Raw genomic sequence first — 15,366 nt, 5'->3', positions numbered from 1 at the left:
ACTCTGTCATTTATGTACTGACACTTTTGCAAGCTGACAAGGTATGTTCAAAGACGGGGCAGAGAGGTCAGTTTCCATGTTGCTTAAATATTAGTGCTGATACATCAGTTGTTAAAATTGCCTTGGCTTGGGAGATGATATGTTTACATCATTTGAAGCCTGGCATTTAAAGATTTCTAAACAAAAGCTTTTGTTTGAAGTTTTTTTGCCAAGATACCAAACAAACTGAGAGTAATACTGTTTTTTTAGTGTCTGGAGTGTCTGCTAAGTTCCTGAGGGCTGGAAATGTTCAGCAGCTGAAAAAACAGAGCTGTGAATATCAGAGTAAGACCTACATTTCAATGCCTTTAAACCAAATATAAAAAATAGGTACAATCTAAAAAATCTAAGGTCAGACTGTATATGACCATACTCATGGCATTCGTAATAAGGCACAGTTAATACATAAGGAATTAGAAGTAAATGTAGAAAACCTTGATGAAGATATTTCTAGAATTTCTGAAGATATTTCTAGAATTTCTGAAGATTATCAGGGCTCGGGAGATTATAATTTGCATAATAATTTTTAATTTTGCATAGTGATTTAACTCTGATCTGAGTTGTGGTTTATCAGTAAATGTCATTGGATTTTAATCCTTTGATGTAAATACAGGAGTAATTTTTTTCTCTTTTCACTGAAGTTAGGAGAGACAAGCAGGCAAGAAATACAGATTTCTGATCCTGGGACATTTCACATTAATGCCATCATGAGGTTTTTGTATGTTCCCCATTGATAATGCATCACTTCTTCAGTTTTCACGTCGGTTGTTGACAGAAACCAGATACAAGAGACCAGTCCTTCGATGGATTTTATGTTATGTCTTACAAAGAAGACAAATTATATCGTGGACTTTTTCATTCTCATTTATTTAGGATCTCAGATTCCTTTGTCTCTGCAAGCTGATGGTGCTTACATGCTCATTTGTTTAGTTAGCCAAGATCTTTAAGGTCAGCATGATAGAATTATTGGGATTCTAACTTGCTGAAGATCCATCATGTACTGTTCTTGTCTCAGCTTTGTGAATTTCATGCTCTTTGGTCTTTGCAGAGACTACCTTGTCCTTTTGTTCCAAATACCAGCTTATGGTATTTGCTTTTCAGAATAGAGTACTAAACAAACCTGAGTTTGTTCTTCCACCAAAGAAATTTCAAATGCTAGTAAATTTAGATTGAACTTGGGCATTTTTTTTATTATTGGTATTTTTCTCTCAATTATTGTTGCGTGTAACCTCATGAAGACTTTTTTGGTTGCGTGGGGTTTTGTTTGTATGTTTGTTTGTGTTGTTGTGTTGTGTTGGTTTTTGTTTTAAGTTAAATGAGTTTGATGTAATGTATTCTTTAAGAAAACAAGAAATGAAGAAGTGAATAGGTCATAATTGTAGTTATAGCTCCTGCATTCTTTCACACACATCTTATTAAATTTCAATTTTGCAAAAGTTATTTTTTTTCCTAAAGCAAAGTTTTTTTTTCCTAAAGCAAAACTTTTTCCTAAAAAAGTTTTTTTTTCCCTAATAACATTAACTATCTTCTTGCATCATGTGTTTATTGTCCTCTCGGTGTTACATTGTCTTGCTTATTGACAAAAATACATATGCTGCTGTCAGTAAGTCATAAACACAAGTGATACTTGCATTTAAGATGCTCAGAGCTACTTGTATTGTTTATACCTGCTTACTTATTATTGGCTCAAAGGTCAGTTTGGTTTGATTTTCTATTAACATGACTTAAACTGTACAGGTATAATAGTACACTGTGCATCTTTTAATTTAGTAGTTTCTCTGTGAAATTTACCCCTGTGAATATTCAAGATTTTTAAAAAAGTTTTTTCATAGGTCAGATGTAGGAGGATGATGTAGTTAAAATACGCAGTTAAAGAAATGAATGTGAAAGTAGTTTCAGATATCTTTGTTCTGAAGTAAAAATGGCATGCAGTAATTTCAGTCTGGCTTCTAAATTTTTGATTCACTAGATGCTTCAAATACATTATAAGAGATTCTGCATAATATTCTGTAATAGTGCAAATTTAGACAAAAGAAATAGTAATGTGTGACAGTGTATTGACAGTGTCTTTCCCAAAATTCTTCACAAGCATGTATGCTAGCCTATTCATTAAGGTATTGTTAGGAAGCTCCTGGTGGTTCCACTGTCCTCTGGTTCTTGCTTTTACTTGCTCTGGTCTCAAGTGTTTGACATACAGGCTTGTCCCCAGCTACTCGCAGTTGCATCTTGAAACACCCACAGGTGGGACAGGGAATGGGCTTGAACAGAATAGAGGAGAGGATTTAGTAAGAGAGGATAGACCACAGTGACCAGGCATAGGGCTCAGTCTGAGATGTGCACTGGCTCCTGCTTATATGTAACTGAATCCTTTCTCCTTTCCCCTCTTACTTTGCCCCTGCTTCCAGCATGTTCCTCACCACCCCCTCTTCCCCACCCTTGACATTCTTGAAGCTCCCTTTAATGAGTTGGTACAGATCCACAGGCACTCTCAGATATCTGTAACGCCCATGTGCTGTCACTTCTCCCTTATCTGTTACAGAGTCCAGACTGATGCTCTTCAGAGCTGTGCCTGTGATTTCTTACTGGCCTGTCAGTTAATGGCTGAAGAGTTTTGGTCATCTTTATCATCTTCCTTAGTGCATACTTACCATGGTTGTGTCTCCCTATGGTCTTTTTATGGCTTTCTTTATGTGCTGAAATGGTTCTCTGCTTGATAACAGCAATAAACTGGGTACTCTCGACTTCCTCATGCCCATAGGCTTTCTCTTTTGCCCTACCATTGGAGGTAGTAATGGTAAGGCAATTCCAATTAGCTGCTGAGAACAGGAAATTGAGCTAATGAAGGCATTAGACAAAAAATATTGTGGTTTTAGATAATCACAGTTTGTAAAGTAAGTAATAGATGGTTTAAAGTAGATTTTATGATGAAAGACGCATTTCAAGCTAAGCAAGGACACAGGGTGCCATCAGGCAGCAACTTTGTTAGCTTGAGTAGTGAATGCTGTCACTGCATTGAGTTGAAGATATCACAGATTTCAACTACTAGAGAATTACCTATTATCTATATCTCAAGATTTCTGCCGGATTTCTATTTTTACTTCTACAAATATGCAACGGGGCATGAACTTCTTTTGAACCTTCTGTTACAGAGTGGTAGGGAATCTTAATCTGTAAAGTTGTGATGATTATTCATAGAGAAGTTTTATTCCTTAAACAGAATGCACTTTTAAAAATCATTACTACGTTGTAGTGCTGAGTATGCTTCACTGAAATTTTGAATTTCTAAAGATAGCTATAAGTTATCCTGCTATTTATTTTGTTTTCATTGGTGAATACATACAAGTGAAAGTTTTACATACTTTTTCACCACTGCTTTTTTTGTGTTTTGTTTTTTTTTTTTTTCAGAATCCTGTTGCTTCCAGTTATAGCTGGTCAGAAATAGATGTCCTGATTCTGGCTGGAACTATTGGCCATGTTTTGAGTTTGGGGGCAAGCAGTTTTATAGAAGAGGAACATCAAACCTGGTATTTTCTTATCAATACACTTTGTTTGGTGCTGTGTCAGGAACTTTGTAGAAATAATTTTCTTCTGAAAGAATGTGACCCTCAACATAGCTCCAGTGTGAAACAAAATTTTGATAGTACCGAGGAATCCTGTGAGTGCAAGAATATAGACATTCCAGCAGCAAGTAATTCAAAACTGGGCAAGGCTACCTCTTCCTCTGAATTCATAAAAGGATCAGATAAGTGGATAAGCTTAGCAACTCCATGGATCATCCTTATTTGCTGTCGGCTGCTTCGATCCTTGAATCAGACAGGTGTTCAGTGGGCTCATCGGCCAGACTTTGGACACTGGTTGACAAGGTTGGTATCTGATTTATTGTCACACTTTCTGCCTTATTTAAAAATTAATGTGTGTTGCATTTGGTGGAATATGTATTTTTCTATATGGTCTCTGATCAGGAAGTGCTGCAAACAAGCAGATAAATGGTGAAGTGACGTAAGGAATTTTTTCACTTCTATTTCATGCAGGAGTAATTCCTTGTGTACTATCAATAGTTTATAATCTTTGCCCTGCACCATGACATACCTAATTAATGCCAATTATACATGATAGGTTTATCAGAAGCAAAAAGTAAATATTTTCCATGTGTAAGTCAACAGTGTCTGGTTTGAGAAATTAAAAATTGCTTAATAGAATTAAACTTTTGAAATTCAGGCAGGAAGGTTCTGTGTAATTCCAAACTTTCTGAAGTCACAGGAGAAGATGCCGCACATAGAATTCTTCCTTATCTATCACATGCTTGTAATGTGTGGGTGAAAAGCTGAAGGAATTTATTGAGTGTAATAGGATAAACATGAAAGGGATTTTTTTATAACTGAAAGGACAGCAGAGAAAGGCTTTTGTTTTTTCTAATGCCTTTCAGTATTTTTAAGGATTAAAGTTATTATTCAGTGATACTTGAACTGTCTTATGTACTTCAGTTATGGATAGAGATGCAATCCTTTTTGACTATCTAGTCAATGTTTTGCAAACAGCAGATGAAGAGGCTCTGCTGTGTAAGATAAATAGATTTCTTGCCAGTATTTTACAACACATGGATGAAATGTCATTCATCATTCATTAAAAATGACATGAGGAAATGGACTAATATGAGACTTGTTATTTATTGGCAGTGTCACAGATGAAATGCTAATTGCAGTGACAGGCATAAGTGCTGAAAGACATGAGTTATGAGGGAATTTATTGCATTATAGCAGTTGTTCTATACCAGAGTGTCACAGACATCTTTTATGAAAAATCCTTTCCTTAGGATTTTTCCTCCTGAGAAGCTGAGAGGCCTCAGGAACAAAATGTAAACAATGATTATCTGCTGCTGTGGAATGCAACAGGTGGATCTGTGATTGGCCCATGTTAGATGGTTATAATTAATGGCCAATCACAGCCCAGCTGGCTCGGACAGACAGCCGAGCCACAAACCTTTGTTATCATTCTTAGCTAGCCTTCCGATGAAACCTTTTCTTCTATTCTTTTAGTATAGTTTTAATGTAATATATATCATAAAATAATAAATCAAGCCTTCTGAAACATGGAGTCAGATCCTCGTCTCTTCCTTCATCCTAGGACCCCTGTGAACACCATCACACCAGAGCTTTCAGCATGCATTTCTGCTCTTGAGGTCAGGAAATGAGGAAAAAATGTCATATTTCCTATATCATGTCCATATGATAGATAACTCACTTCTTCAGTATGAGCTAAGCCAATGTGTGAGCAGGATGAGGTATGATTTGGTGTGACTGTGAGAATTTTTACAATCAATCCTGAGCATCTGTGGAAGATTTATTTGTCCAGTTATGTCCTGAGCCAGATTTTTTTCTTCAGACAGTCCTTTTCTTTGGAGTGTGCTGGTGCCACAAGGCCATGAAACAAGGACCTGATACTCCTGCAGCTGAAAAGTTTGTTTTGTTTTAGATACATGCTTTTACTCATGTGGTCTGCCAGAGATGTTTATTTACTCTTGGAAATGTTACCAGACTTATAAAAATTGTGTGTGTGTGTATGGACTTAACTTTCGAAGATCCTCTCTTGCTTTAATATGCTCCCACCTGATTTCTTGGTGCTGTTTTTTTTTTTTTTTTTTTTTTTTTTTTTTTTTTTTTTTTTTTGTTTTTTTTTTTTTTTTTTTTTTGTGTTGTGTTGTGTGTCTCTGTGGGTTTTTTTTTTGTTTTTTTTTTTTTTTTGTTTTTTTTTTTTTTGTTATTGTTGTTGTTGGGGAAGGAGAAGGGAGAGAGGGTTCTACTTTTGTGTTTGGTTTTTGTCCCTGTGAATTGGAAGTGATGTCAATTTGAATATGTCCATATCTTTCTCTGCACTGGGTCACCCCTAACTGGAGCCATGGTTGAACCCAGGGTGAGAAAGAACCTTTGTCTGTCTTCGAGTAGGGTTCTGCATGTGCAGCTCCACATGCTGTTGGTTGCCTTTGTTACAAGGGCATGTTGCATGCTGATTGTTGAGCCAGGGTCCACCCAGGCATTCTGAGAAGATGGTCAGCCCCCAGTCTGTCCTGATATGTGTGGCTGTTCCTTCCAAGGTGCAGGACATTCCTCTCGCACTCTTTGAACTTCATAAGATCGCCGGTGGGTAATTTCTCCAGGCTGTCAAGGGGCCTTTAAATGTCATCAGACCCACCTACTGTACCAACCACCCCTCCCAGTTGTGTATTGTGTGCAGACTTGCTGAAGGGGCACTGCCACGTCCCCCATGTCATTAGTGGGGATTAGTTAAACAGTATGGGCCCCGGTGGGGGCCAATGCCCAAATCCTAGGGTTGACAGGTGCTGACTGCCCTCCACGTGGACTTTGTGCTACTGACGGCAACTCTGTGAATCCAGCATTTGAGTATTTTTCAGTTTGCCTGACTGTCCACTTATCTAAGATGAGATTGCCTATGGGAATGTTATGGGAGCTGTTACAGGAGCTGGTGATCAAGGTTAAAAACCTTGTTAAGGCACAGATAAACAACAATGTGGGTGTTTTTTTGTTTTTTTTGTTTTTTTTTTTTTTTGTGCTCTTCCACTGAGCTTGTCTCATCACAAAAATCTGTCAGGTTGATAAACTATTCTCCTTCCTAAAGCCATCACAACCCTATTATTAAAACTGTCTGCCTCCCCCTTCAGTAAGGCTGAAGAATAGCAATTAGACATCAAAACAAAACCACCAGAATTTTACAGATTAATTTCTTCTTCTGTTCCCTGTCAAATTATGGCCTCACACTAAATATATTTGCTTAGGTCTTGAAGTAAGTAGAAGAGAAAAAATTCTATGTCTGTAGTCTTAGGCTATGACTGATTGTTTGGCTAAAATGCTATATTTTGCCATACAAGGCAAGGAACTTGCTTTCTTTCTCCTCACCTCACTGGCCTGTATTTTACTTGTTCCTGTGTCAGTATGGTGAACCACTACGTGACTGCATAGACGTGTCTGGAAAAACAACTCAAGATGGTATGGGAAACTCTTGGCTTTCAGTTGGACTTTCACTTTTCACTCTAATTTACCATCAGTCTTGGCAGGCAGTTGGGCTGACTTAGTAACAGGAATGCAGGATGGGAAATGTATACAAGTCAGCACTGCTGTTGTTGGAATTACTGTAAGAAGAGAATGTGGAAGTGTCTGCATCTTTTGAAGTGCATCCAGACAAACAGTTTTTTCTTTCTGCTGTTGTCAAGCATTCCTTACAAAACTCACTTGCCTTTCAAATCTAATTGAGAAAGAAGCAATGATTCCCTACCTTGTACTTTGGGAGGCTTAAAAAGCTTATGCAACAGTTCAGAGTGTTGTGCCATGGCAGGCTAAGAGGATGTATGGTTAGGACTGTCACTGTCACAGTTCTGCCTTCTCCCTTTCATTGGTGCAACTATTTCTTCTGTGTTTAGGGACCAAATGAAAGAACTGAGCCCTGGCAGCCCTGGCACATGTTCGCTCAGGCTGCTGTGGGACTACATATTGACTTAAAACAACGGAGCAATTTTCAGCCTAACAGGAGAATATTATGTAGGTGTCCATGGTGACATAAACTTCAGTTGCAATGTGGAGTTAAAAGATTAGTAATATTTGAAGTATGACAATTTTTGAACTTGAATGATGGGATGTAGTTGAGTGTATGACTCTGTTATGGCTCCCTGAACAAGCTTTGGAAAGGTTAGTCTATGATGCAGCTAAATCTTTACACATCCTGTGGTCTGTAAAGTGTCTGGGAATTCCTATTTGGCCAGCATGCTTACATTTTCTTTGGTCAGGGGTTTTAACATCTTTGTTTCTTCTCCTTCACATGATATTAGGGTTGTAGAGATGTCTGTTTCCCCAGTGATTTGATCAGTATTGAGATGAATAGCATGAATTAAAAGTTGGTGATAAACTGAGTTGCATAAAGCATTTACTCTTCTTCCCAAAACACATTGCTAGTCTATAAGGTTGATTGTTATTCTATTTTTAGTATTAGTTTAATTGGTGTAGTTATGTCTTAATAGCATGTTTTTTACTAGTAAGAATTAGGAACCTTACTTAGATCCTGTGTGCTGTTGTTAGTTTGAGTTTGGGCTACTCAGACTTTTTCTAGCCAGCCTTCTGTTTTGTCTCTAAGATAAACTAATGAACAAACAGCCCTCTTTTTTTGTTCCTCTGTATTTATTTTCTGGACATCTGTGCTCATGCTCAGACTAGGATTTTGCTTAACTAGACAGTGCTGAAGGGGCTCAGCATTTAAAACAGAGAGACTGTTGTCTAGATTTTCCTGTTTCATGTAAGCATCAAAACACAGAAAATCAATCTACCTATAGTGTGTTGAATTTGGCTACTAGGAAAGCATTCAGCAGTGCTGAAATAAGGAAAATGTTCTTTGTCACAGACAGACTGTGAAACCCAAAAAATACTTTGATGGGACAAAAAGCAAAAGAAAATCAGACAGTAGAGGAAATGAAAGAAAACATGCAATCTAAATCTTGGCTGGAAGTCAAGTTTTTGTTTTGATTGGTTGGTATTCAGTTAGCTTTATTTGGCTGTTAATCTTGGTCAGCGCTGATACTTGAAAGTATCTTCCATGTACTTCCTCCATGGCAGTGTCAGCTTGAAGAGAAGTGTCAAGAAGCATCAGCATGGGAAGATGATAACATTTTCTTTAAACAATATATTAACCATGCCCAAATGCCCTTCCCCTCAAAGCTAGCACACCTTGTGACTTCTGTGTATTTGGTTGTAAAATGAAAAAAAACTATTTAAAAAGACCACATCCACTTAAGTTATTAATCATGCACATTTACAATTTGTTTCACTCTACTTGTATTTGCAGTAATGAGGTGAGGTACAAACAGTGGAAGAAAATGTCTTCAACCTTCCTTTTATTACCAGAAATATGAGTGTAGACCTAACAAGCTGTTACAGTAGGAAGATAGAGCCAAAGTGCTCTTTTTTCCTTCCCTTCTCACCAGATTTTCTTCTCAGGGGGCTATTGGTTCTTCACTTTCACTTTTGTGGTTTGTCCAAAACCCAGGACAGGGCAGCTGAGATCAGAATAGCTTGTTTGTGCTTGTATTTCTGAGAAGACTATCAAAACCATGCAGAGCTTTCCATTATCTTTCAAAATATACGCTAATTACATGTGCTTTTAACTGCCTAACTGTAAGAAACCTTGACTGGAAAACCTTAAAACACTAGGTGATTTGTGCTGACCTGACTTGGCTGTCTGTAAATCCTTTCCTTGTTTCATCAGCAAATGCTATGAAGCATGCGGGTAGGGTTTTTTCCAGCAGATTTATATGATTAAAAAAAAATCCAAACAAGATCACAGGAGACTGTTACAAGAAGACCTGGACATGAGATGTGTGTTAATCCCTGTGCTAGCAGTCAAGAATGTAAACTCAATGTGTATTGAGTTTTTTAGATAAAGAGACAAAGATGATGATGAGGGTGTACTGTTATTTATCCCTAATTTGTCTTGCTTTCACACAATGACTAGCCAAGGAGAATATAACCAGAATGGTTAGAGTTTTCTGTAAGTGCTCATTTGAAAAGTGGCTACTAAATTAGTTAGTTATATTTTGATCATAAAGAAGGTGGTGCTTGCATTACCTTCATAGGTTGCTGCAGGAGTCCACTGTTTCTGCTCTCTCCATGTGTAGAGGAAGAGTATTGGGAGGAGAAACATCAAGACTACATTTTCTGTTTCATAGTATTCTAGATTTTGTGCCTCTCACTTTTCTCCACTGGGTTTCAGAGAATACTTCATCTCTTGGGAATTTTGTTAAGGGGTACAAGCTACTTGACTGGGTTCTGCATGCAGAACTAACAGGACAATTTATCTGCCCTACAACCTTTCCTCCATGACTTTTCAAGCACCACACTTGGAACAGCTATTGATCAAGCTCCTGATAAAGTGTATACTGGGGAATAGGAAAGTAAACTTGTTTTTGAAGTACAATAATTGTTACTAAATCAGAGACAAAACTGGAGTTTCATAAGTGATTGAATTCAATGCAGCTAACAGCCCAGGCACACTGTTGATTTCTTGAAGTTAGTGATCTTTTATCATGGGATTTTGAGTTGTGGAAAACAGAAGATGGAGCCCTTAGCTCTATGGGCTATGGAAAATCTACATGTTGTTCATAACTGAAGGCAGATTTAACAAAATTAGTGGTTTTATGTTATTTGGGATACTGGGAATATTTTCAGGCATGGGTTGGCAGTTCTTGGACTACAGCAAGCTTTCTGAAGCTACATGTTAAGGAGTGGGTGCAGATCTTTGCCTTACCCTATTACATTTTGCATTGCTGGCTCCTACTACTGAAGATTTAAATATATAACACTGGCAGCATGCTCAGTGGAATGCCCTTGTTTCTGGAATGAGTGTTACCTATTTAAGATGCAGGGGAACAAACAAACAAGCTGTATCTGTGATCTTCTCTGCCAGTGATGCAAATTTTCTGTCTGTCTCTTGAATGTATTGACAGAATACAATGTTCTGTAGTTGCTTAAGGCAATCATATTGTGCTAACGAGTTTGTGTGTGTGTGTGTTTGTGTCTGTTTTAAACTATGTAAGTGTATTTTTGGTCATTTTGGGTAGATAATGTGCTCTATAGGTGGTAGGGTAGGTAATGTGTCTAAAATGAAGCAAATACATATGTAGTTATTTCAAAAGACAGTTCTAATCCTGTAGTGCAGAAATATTTGTGTAGTGCTAGAAAATAAAATACTGTAGTATAAGAAAAACACACAATTTCAAAATGTATAAATTACAAAACTGTAGTTTAAAAGCAGTAGACCCTTTTCCATTATGCAATACGCAGCTCAGTTTTATATAATTAACAGAATAACTAGCATATGGTGGAACACAATAATTACACTTTTAATATGCATGCTTGAATAGAAAACCTCATTAATAAAACTACTTTTCTAAAAATACTAAAATATTTTACCATACCTCTTGGAAAGTTCATAACAGACACCATTGCAGTGATTAATTTGGTGCTGCATTAATTAATACAGTTTGTTTAATACAGTGCTGTAGCTAAGGCTTTATCAAATGTGTTTAGCACTAATTACTGGTTTTAAAGGGTTTTTTTTGTTTGTTTTTTTTTTTTTCCCAGCTCTGAACATAAATCTGAACTCTCCTTCTTGGCTGCAGTCTCCCTTCTTATGATCTTCTTTCTGGTTCAAAGAAGATGCTCCCTGGTTTCAAAAATTGCTATGGCACTTGGGCTCCTGGGAGTCTACAGTTACCGGGCAGCTATTGGAAATGTCACATTTCCATGGCAACATGATGGCAAAGATATTTCAAAGTAAGTTCATCAGCAGATAAGTAACTGTTTCTAACAAGGTGTTGAGCACTGCCTGTCAGGGGATGAGGTGGATGGGATGTTCTATGTTGGAATTACATTCTTAGGAATAGAATTGTGAGTTGTAGGTAACCAGCATTGAATTTTTGTGATGCGTGCTTAATTTTAAGCTACATGAAGTGTCTTTTCACTGTGACACATGAGAAGCCAGTCAGATAAACATTAATATGAGGGAAATCTAGTAGGTATACTCTATATTTTTTGCTACTAAAACTTCCAAATGGAACTTCTCTTGTTTTCAGTTGGATTTGCCACATCTAGCAGAGCACAAGCCAAGCTCATTTAGCTACTTCTTAGTTTCAAAAGTGCTTAGTAGTTCAGAGAGCTGCTTTTCCATACCTTACTTTTGCAGTTGAGTATTCTATAACATGGGCTTTCAATAAAGGTAAATCATGCTTGACCAACCTGACTGTCTTCTGCTATGAAACAAGTACAGGGATGAACAGGAGGAGAGCAGTGGATGTTGTTTACCCTGATTTCAGCAAGGATTTCAACACTTTTTCTCACATTTCAACCCTTGTAGACAAGCTCAAGTAGTGTGGACTGGAGAGTGGACACTTGGATCTTGGCAGCCCTCAACAGGCTGGAGAGTTGGGCAGAGAAAGAGGGGTGACCTGCTGAGAGGCAGCCCTGTGCAGAAGCACCTGGGGGTCCTGGTGGACAACAAGCTGTCCATGGGCCAGCAGTGTGTCCTGGGGGCCAAGAATGCCAGTGGGGCCCTGGGCTGCATTAGGGAGAGCATTGCCAGCAGGTTGAGGGAGGTGATCCTGTCCCTCTGCTCAGCCTCCAGAGGCACATCTGGAGTGCTGTGTGCAATTCTGGGCTCCTCAGGACAAGAGACACGTGGAGGTCCTAGAGTGAGTTCACGGCTGGACTCTGAAAGTGGTTAGGGGACTGGAGCATCTCTTGAATGAGGAAAAGCTTAGGGAGCTGGGCCTGTGTAGCCATGAGAAGAGAATGATTGAGAGACAACCTCAGCAATGTCTCTGAAAGAAAGGTGTCAGAGAACCACCAGGCTCTTCTTGGTGGTGCCAAGCAACAGGGCAAGAGACAATGGGCAGAAACTGATGCACAGGAAGTTCAATTTGAATATGAAGAAGAAGTTCCTTACTGTGAGGGTGACCAGGCACTGGAACAGGTTGCATGGAGATGTTGTGAAGTCTGCCTCACAGGAGATATTCAGGAACTATCTGGAAACAATCCTGTGCAACATTCTCTAGTTTGTGCAATGTGCCCTGTTTGAAGCTTGAGCAGGAAGGCTGGATCAGATGACTTGCTGTAGTCTCTTTTAGTCTTTGTTTCTCAGACCTTGCACTTCTAGAATATAAGGTTACACTTTTTAAGCTTACTGATCCTCCTTCTTGTCAGCTTTTTTGAACAGCATGCTGTGTTTCCGTCAGAAGCTGGCTTTCACTGGAATTTAAGAGGCAAATGAATTTATAAGTGGTTTGAAGATAATGTAAGTGCTAATTACACTTACAACTTAAAATGTACATTTTTTTGTAATGGAATTGCTTAGGGATTTCAAAAATACTAGCCTTGGATTTAACCTGTTTGGCAGAACTGGTTGGTCTTGACCTCTCTTGAAAGGTTCTGAAATAAGTATTAGTAAGTAACTAATCTTTCTGGTATATTTACTTAATAACTTTTTTTCAATTTTATTTTTTCTTTAGGGGGATTACTGAAGCTCGTTTTGTTTATGTCTTTGTTCTTGGCATAGTCTTCACTGGCACTAAAGATTTACTAAAGTCACAGGTTATTTCTGCAGACTCCAGCATGAAGAGCACAGGATTATGGGAAGTATATAGTGGATTGGTTCTACTGGCAGCTCTTCTATTTAGACCTCACAATTTACCAGTCTTGGTATTTTGTCTGCTGATTCAGACAATGATGACAAGATATATTTGGATACCTTTGAAATTTGATGCAGCACAGATTACTATCATGCACTACTGGTTTGGCCAAGCTTTCTTCTATTTTCAGGTAAGCTGAATACTCTCTCTGCTGCAGAGGTGGGAGATGGAATAGTTTTTCAGAGAAATATTCCCCATTGTAAATAAAATGCTAACTAAATATTACAGTGGAAGACTTTACTGAGTTCTTAGAATGATTTAGTTGCTAAATGCTTTAATAATGTTTAATTTTCAAAATCAGGGAAAGATGCATTCCTTAGTGTCTTATCCTCATTGTAGATTTCCAAAAGTGTTACAAAGATCACAGAGCTGCACCCAGATGATTTTGGTCTGTTAATGGGCCTCATAAGTACTTTTCAGATGATAATTACTTTAAAAATGTCATCTGAGTTGATTAATACCAGTAAAAGACAAGTGGCTTTTGTCACTGGTTATTGAGAATTATGATAGGTCTATAAGACTGAAAGAAAGTGCTGTGGTTTGTAATACCTCTTATGAGAACCAGAACTAATTTTCTTTCTTAGTACATCAAATGATACCTTCTTTCCTGAGGAGCCTTACTAACTTCAATAACCTAGTCTCTGCATTGCAAATAAGGTTGCAGTTCCACAAAAACTTTGCTTTGCGCTGAAGCTGGAGAGGATCTTTCTACTTCTAGTATTGTTGGAACCTTAGCGTAGCAGGCTGTCTAAAGAGAGCATTTGTTAACCTGGGAATCAGGTTTAAAAGGTGGGGTTTGCAAAATTTCAATATGGGACCTCTATTGACTACCTCTGGGCCATGGCTGGGGATGTTGAAACTGGTCAAGCTTAGGCTACTATGACTGCAGATTGAGGGTTGGCTTGATTGAGAGTAGTGTATGTCCAGATAGGGGACTGCTGATGCAGGTAAGATCATCATGATTCATCCCTTTGTCCCCACTTTTCCTGTTCAGAGGGCCTAGCATGTCTTGCTTGAGTGGCTTTTGCATATTTTGAATGTTACTATTCAGGCAGTCAGCTTTGATTACAGTCTTCTGAGAGCATCCCTTAGTGCAGCTGGCAAAATGCTGAAGACAGAGCCATCTCTGTACTGAGGGACCAAACCATAACAGCTACCGAAAATTTAATGGTGGGGAGGCTGGCACGAAAATCCTAGTGGAAAAGAGACTAAAAAAGAATGGTTCCGATTTTTTCATAAAGCAGCAAATGGTTCATGTTTTCAATGATGTTGAGTTCTTGATATACTTTGCTGAGAATTTCACAGGACCATGAAATTACAGGAGACTTGAAGCTGGAAGATGCCTCTGGAGATCAGTTAGTCCAGTCTGACCCTGACATGAATCAGCAGATCAAACAGACCAGGTTGGTCTGAACTATGTCCATTCCCTATTACAAATGCCTGAAAGGGTGAAGACTCTGCAAGCTCCCTGGGTAGTTGGTCCAGGGCTTGACCACCCTAGCTAGTAAAAAAAGCTTTTTCTGATTTTAATCAGAACTTCTTGCATTTCTGTTTCTCTGTATTGCTTCTCATTCCTTTGCTAGTCACTATTGGGTGAGTGAGAAAAGTCAGTCTGGCTACATTTTCTGTACTTCCTCTCATCAGGTATTTATACACATTGTTATGATCCCTGCTGAGCTTTCTCCTCTTGAGAGTAAAAAGATCCAGGGAGTTGCTTGTATGACATGTGTTTTGTTCCTGCTGTCATCTGTGGTGCTTCCGTGGACTTTTTCTGGCACACCCTTGGCTTTTCCATGGTGGCAAGCCCAGAACTGGACCCAGGCACCTACATGTGGGTCTCACCACTGCTTATTAGAGAGAATGGAGATATCCCTTACATAGCTTAATGGAGTCCTGGATGCTGTTGGTCTTTGCGCAAAAAGGACAATGGCTGGCTGATCTCTTCCAAACTGCTTTCCATATGGTTAGTTCCCAGTGTCACCAAAGGCATGATTTTATTCCTCCCCAGGTGCTAGATTTGACATTTCCCTTTGGTGAACTTGCTGAATTTCTTGTCATTTCATTCCTTCAGCCTGTTGAGGTGCCTC

The 15,366-nt window shown here is 38.5% G+C and overlaps 1 protein-coding gene across 2 annotated transcripts in view; it reads left to right on the top strand.

Moving 5' to 3' along the window:
* Positions 1-15,366, top strand: part of PIGG (phosphatidylinositol glycan anchor biosynthesis class G) — a 90,602-nt gene that overhangs the window by 26,430 nt on the left and 48,806 nt on the right. For both annotated transcript variants that reach the window (XR_009115912.1, XM_058043919.1), the window contains exons 9-11: positions 3,445-3,902; positions 11,178-11,369; positions 13,100-13,409. Coding sequence is in view for 1 of the 2 variants with exons in the window: in XM_058043919.1 (XP_057899902.1) it covers positions 3,445-3,902; positions 11,178-11,369; positions 13,100-13,409 (960 nt within the window). In the remaining variant the exon portion in view is untranslated. The remainder of the gene's footprint in view (positions 1-3,444; positions 3,903-11,177; positions 11,370-13,099; positions 13,410-15,366) is intronic.

Source organism: Melospiza georgiana, chromosome Z (genome assembly GCF_028018845.1).
Source record: "Melospiza georgiana isolate bMelGeo1 chromosome Z, bMelGeo1.pri, whole genome shotgun sequence".
NCBI classification, from domain to species: Eukaryota; Metazoa; Chordata; class Aves; order Passeriformes; family Passerellidae; genus Melospiza; species Melospiza georgiana.
Note: the sequence above shows the minus strand (reverse complement) of the source record. Positions and strands in the feature narration are given on the sequence as shown.